This window comes from Primulina huaijiensis, chromosome 16 (assembly GCF_012295235.1).
Source record: "Primulina huaijiensis isolate GDHJ02 chromosome 16, ASM1229523v2, whole genome shotgun sequence".
NCBI lineage: Eukaryota > Viridiplantae > Streptophyta > Magnoliopsida > Lamiales > Gesneriaceae > Primulina > Primulina huaijiensis.
This window is the reverse complement of record NC_133321.1, coordinates 6,950,970-6,957,190: the sequence shown is the minus strand read 5'-3', so window position 1 is coordinate 6,957,190 and position 6,221 is coordinate 6,950,970. Positions and strand designations below refer to the sequence as shown.

At 42.0% G+C, this 6,221-nt stretch overlaps 1 protein-coding gene across 1 annotated transcript; it reads right to left on the bottom strand.

Moving 5' to 3' along the window:
- Window positions 1-2,774: 2,774 nt before the first annotated feature.
- Window positions 2,775-3,563, bottom strand: LOC140960988 (uncharacterized). Its single transcript, XM_073419315.1, has 2 exons — window positions 3,297-3,563; window positions 2,775-3,122 (listed from the first exon to the last, which is right to left on the bottom strand). The coding sequence occupies exons 1-2, from the start codon at window positions 3,561-3,563 to the stop codon at window positions 2,775-2,777; spliced, it is 615 nt and encodes a 204-aa protein (XP_073275416.1).
- Window positions 3,564-6,221: the final 2,658 nt, after the last annotated feature.

Sequence of the window (6,221 nt, the reverse complement as noted above, 5' to 3'; positions counted from 1 at the left end):
CTTGATCTCAAAATTTCAACTCGAAGCTTACCAAACTCCTTAAAACACCTCAAAACATATTTAAGAATATTTCTTAGATGTAAACTCGAGCATATATCAAAATATAATCGATTCGTTTTAAAACTTGGACGGGGTCCCGAATCAACCCGAAACTTAACAATATTTTTCTCAACTTAAACCATGACCTTATCCTACACCACCAGCCCCTAAAACACTCTTTCCAGACCACTTACGAGCCACGAAAACAAGCCCAAAGGCTGCAAGAAATTTCTGATCAACCTAGCCATGCCCTAGAGCTACATTCGAACCAAAACATCGAACCTACACCTAACCAGCTCGGACCAGACACAAATCTGCCCCTCCTATACGACCCTAGGACCCTCCTAGACCAAACCATCAGAAGGACTCAGCCCCATGCATGCCCCAACATACATACACCCGAGGTTCAACCCTAGCGCACAACCCGCGACCGATCTTCCCTCCTCACGATCGACTGACTTCAGGGCTTGTTACAGCAGTGGTCGAGCCCTCCTAGTCCATGTCTCAGGCCCACCAGGGTCTGGTCCATGGCTTGGTTCAGCCCTTGCACCGTCGGCTCAGCCCATCAGCCGATCTACGCCCAAAACGAGCCACCCCTTCGATACAACACCCCTTGGCCTTCAGCTTAACACGACTAGCCCTCGACCCCAGCCTCATGACAACACCTTACCACATTATACAGCCCCTTAGCATCAAAAAATCGGCAGCCCCTTGCACAATACATGAAAACGTGAGCATGAGTCATGAAAAAAAAGCAATTTTCATGTTAAGCTTATACAAAAACGTGAACACAAGATGGATCGAATGATTTTCATGTATATACATAAGCTTCAGCGTAGTATTGGCGTGAATGAAGAGATAAAGAAGACACAAGCACGCCTTAACTATTAAATGATCAAAAGCTTGAAGTTACGTGCGTGGGACGTGAAATGGAGAGGCGAGAAGAAGCTTTTCTTGAAATAACTGCAATGCCTGAATCTTGATGCTGGAGGCTGCTAAAAGAGACGAGATAGTGACTAATGAAATAAGGGGTGGGAGGCCAAGGAGGTTAAGTTGGGTTAGGGTTTGATTAAGTGTAGTTTAGGTTAATAAAACAAGTACTAATGGGCCCTAATTCAAATTTAAAAGGGTTTTGAGCCCATTAAGCATTAAAAAAACCCATCAAGTCCAATAACACTCCCGAAAAATATTTCGTTTTGGTAAGTTTTTGAAAATATTGCCTGAACCCTCAAAAAGTCCTCCGAATCGTTAAAAATTGCGTATCGGTTAAAAATATAACTCGGCGGGTAAAAATACCCAACCAATCTCATTTCAAAAATCATACTTAAAAACACCTCATATTAAATAATTAAAAATAATTATTAAATAAAAATATTTTTCATGATTATCCGCGGTCTCCGTTACTCGTTCGAGCGTAAAATGCACCTTAAAAGTAACTCTTGAAATAACCCCAGCCATGGAATAATCATGCATTAAATGCATAAAAATTAATAAACACATATCTTAAATAAAACCCTAGATTGCATGCAGTCGGGTTACGTAGTTCGAATTTCCTAGACCTTACTATTCTCCTCCTCTTAAATTGAATTTCGTCCTCGAAATTAAAACATACCAAATAACTCTGGGTAGCGACTTCTCATCTCGGTATCCGTCTCCCATGTAGCCTCCTCCTCAGAATGATTCAGCCACTTGACTTTGACCATGTGGATCACCTTGTTCCGGAGCCTCCTCTCCTACCTGTCCAAAATCTGAGCGGGTCTCTCCTCAAAGGACAGGTTCAGTGTCAGCTGAAGTGGCTCATAGTTCAGTACATGCGAAGGATTCGACATGTACTTCCGTAGCATAGAGACATAGAACACATTATGAATTACCGCCAGATTCGGCGGTAATGCAACTTTGTATGTGAGTATCCCAACTCTCTTCAGGATCTCAAGATCCCTGCATCGCTGATCTGCATAACTCTTCTGACGGCTCTGTGGGGTCTTCATCCTGTCCCAAATCCTGACCACTAACTCTGCAGTCTGGCTGACAATATCCGGTCCCAACTTTGCCCTATCTCCTACCTCGTCCCAATAAACTGGCGACCTACACTTCCTCCCGTACAATGCCTCATATGGAGCCATACCGATCGATGCCTGATAACTGTTGTTGTAAGTGAACTCCACAAGAGAAAACTTCGGCTCCTAGCTGTCCTGAAAGTCGATCATGCAAGCTCTGATTAGGTCCTCTGGAATCTAAATCACCTTCTCTGACTGTCCGTCGGTCTGAGGATGGAATGCAGTACTGAATAGCATCTTAGCACCCAATGCCTGATGCAGACTCTTCCAGAATGCAGACGTGAACCTCGGATCCATGTCTGACACGATGGACACTGGAATCCCATGCAGTCTGACTATCTCTCTAATATATAGCTCTGCATACTGAGTCTTGGTGAAAGCCTTCTTGATCGGTAGAAAGTCAGCTGACTTAGTGAGCCGATCAACTATCACCCAGATGGCATTATATCCTCCAGTCATCCTCGAAAGCCCTGACACAAAATCTATGGTGACGTTCTCCCATTTTAGCTCGAGAATAGGGAGTGTCCTAAGCTTTCTTGCAGGTTTCTAATGCTCCGCCTTGACCTGCTGACATGTAAAACACTTAGATATGAATAGCAGAATATCCTGCTTCATGTCCGGCCACCAATAAAGAGACTGAAGGTCCTTATACATCTTCGTACTCCTTGAATGGAAGGATTACGGGGTGCTGTGGGCCTCGCTCAAGATATCTGCTCTCGGGGAATCACTGTTAGGAACCCACAGTCGGTCTCTATATTTGACTATGTCGTCCACAACTGTATAATGTCTCCGACTCTTAGCCTCGTCCCTCTGTCTCCACTTCTGCAACTGCTCGTAGGAAGTCTGCCATGTCCAAATTCTGTCTCTCAAAGTCGGCTGTACTGTTAGAGTAGCAATATTTGGGGCATCTCCCTTGGCATAAAATGCAAGCTCAAAGCTCTGAATCTCCGCCTGCAGTGGTCTCTGCACCGACAAATGAGAAATCAATGCGTTCTTCCTTCTCAGAGCTTCTGCAATCACATTAGCCTTACCCAGATGGTAGCTAATATCACAATCATAATCCTTCACTAGCTCTAGCCACCTCCTCTGTCTCATGTTCAGCTCTTTCTGTGTGAAGAAGTACTTCAGGCTCTTGTGGTCGTTGAAAATCCTGCACTTCTTCCCATACAGATAATGTCTCTAAATCTTCAGGGCAAATACCATTGCTGCTAGCTCGAGGTCATGAGTTGGATAATTCTTCTTATGGACCTTTGACTGTCGGGACGCATAAGCTATAACTCTGTCATGCTGCATTAGAACTACTCCCAAACCGAGCTTCGAAGCATCTGTGTAAAGCACAAACTCTCTCTGCCCTGATGACATAGCTAGAACTGGTGCTGAAGTCAATGCCTGCTTTAGCCTGTCAAAACTCTCCTGGCACTCTTGTCCCCAAATAAATCTGGCATTCTTCTTCGTCAAGGTGGTCATAGGCACCGCGATAGAAGAAATTCCCTGAATAAACTTCCGGTAGTACCCAGCAATCCCAAGAAACTGCGGATCTCTGTCACACTCTTAGGCATTGTCCAATCTCGGACTGCCTCGACCTTGCTGGGGTCGACCTCCACTCCGTCTCGGGATACAATGTGGCCCAAGAATGCCACACTGTCAAGCCACAACTCGTACTTACTGAACTTGGCATAAAGCCGTCTGTCCTGTAAAGTATGCAGGACGGTCCTCATTCTGACTGTGCTCCTATCTGCTCTTCGAATAGATCAGGTTATTGTAAATGAAAACTATGATGAACTGATCCAAATATGGCTGAAACATGCGATTCATGAGATCCATGAAGATCGCTGGCACGTTCATCAAACCGAAGGGCATCACCATAAAATCATAGTGCCCATAACGCGTCGTGAATGATGTCTTATGCACGTCAGACTCTCTCACCTTCTGCTGGTGGTATCTGGATTGGAGATCATCTTCGAGAATACTGACGCTCCTTGAAGCTGATCAAATAAATCCTCGATCCTAGGCAGTGGATAATTGTTCTTGATCGTGTCTCTGTTCAGCTCTCGGTAATCAATGCAGAGTCGCATGCTTCCATCCTTCTTCTTAACAAAAAATACCCGCGCACCCCGTGGAGAAAAAATAGGGTGAATGAAACCCTTATCTAGCAAGTCCTGTATCTGATCGTTCAATTCTTTTATCTCTGCATGTGCTAGATGATAAAGTGTCTTAGAAATAGGCACGGTACCTAGCATGAGCTCGATAGAAAAGTCCACCTCTCTATCCGGTGGAATGCCTGATACATCATCAGGGAAAACACTGGGGAAATCTCTGACCACAACGACGCCCCCCTAGCCTCTGACTGACTGGCTTTGACACTGTCACAATACTAGCTAAAAATTCTGGCAACCTCTCTTCATAAGCTTCCTCGCACACATGCAGAAAATGATGTGAGGCATCTGCTGGTGTCTGACTGCCTCAAATATAAACGGCTTATCGCTGGACGGTTGGACAGACACTGACCTCTGTCGAAAATCTATGACAAGTCCGTTCAAGGATAGTCAGTCCATACCCAAAATGATGTCGAACTCCGGAAACAGTAGCACTATCAGATCTGCCTGCACCGCATTCTTCTGTAACCAGAGCTCCAATCCCTTCACTATCATGGAAGTGAACATCTGATCCCCGGATAGAATTGATACCCTGCATCCAGAATACATCGCCACTGGTATGATTCCTAGTCTCTTGACAAAAGATTCGAATACAAACGAGTGTGTAGCTCTAGAGTCTAGCAATGCATGCATATATACTCCTGAAATATATATAATTCCTCCGACAAAACATACCATCAAATCTGATCATGTTGAAGCTTAAGAAAGTTTTATCAACAATTATCCCAAAGTCCTTGAAACATTAATGATTTAACCCAAGTATTCTTCAAAAGTGCTGAATTAAATTATCGAAAACTAAGAATTAAATCCCAAAAATTCAGAAAATTCAAAAATAGCCCCTTAAAATTTAGATTTTTGCATTAAGGTCCTCATATTATCGGTTATTACACTTAGGTCCCTAAAATTCTCAATTCATGCAATTCAACCTTTAATTCCAACTAGGTAGAGCATGCATCCTAATTTACTCTATTATCCCAATCCCATATATTAATTCTCATAACAATCATATAACCCATGAAATTAACCGTTAATTAAAATCTTAAACATAAAGGTAGTGGAGCCCTTGTTCTTAGGAAAATCTGCAGCCTTGTGACCCTCATGCCCACAAATAAAACAATTGAAGGTTCCCCACATGCACTTGCCAAAGTGGAGCCGGTTGCACTGCTTTCACGGCTGACGGTCCTCTGGCTTAGGCACTCCTGGCGCCTGCGGGGGTCTATGCTGTTGGTGTTAGAGTAGGTGCCCGTCGAGCCAAGTGTTGGCCGATGATTCATGTTGAAACTCTATATATAAACAATATTTATTTTAATAATATTTGAAATTATTGTTTTGGCACATCTTTATCTTTATACTCATGCTAGTTGCATAGATAAAGTCATTGAATATACAAATAGTAGAAAGAATATGAGATGCTCATCTGATTAGTATCATGAAACTCAAATTTGGAATACTTTATATTCTAAACAGTTTCTAGTCGATTCAGCTGCCGCTAAGAAGGATAAAGGCCGCTCGAGTTTGAGACTAGTAACTGATATGTGAGTACCATGTTTCATTGGTAGGGGACATTGTGATGTCTGCTACTACTTAAATTATAATTCACCCAAGTGTAGATTGTCTGCAAGTAATATATTTCGTAAATACGAGATCGATACACAGATAGGTTATTTTAAATTTAAATTTATTAATTTATAGATTACCAAATGCAAGAACGAAGTTTACAAATTATAAATTTTGTCAAGACTCGAGGATTTATTCTTGGTTTATGCAATATTGTTTAACTAAAAGTAAAACAAATGAAACCACCATAAATAATGATTCCAAGAAAATTAAATATTTAAACACACACCTAATATAATATAGTTCCCACTATAGAAAATACCGAATTCACCTATATTTTATATATGGTACCTATGAATATATATATAACTATATAAATATATAACTGCATAAAATAAATGTTAAATTAAAT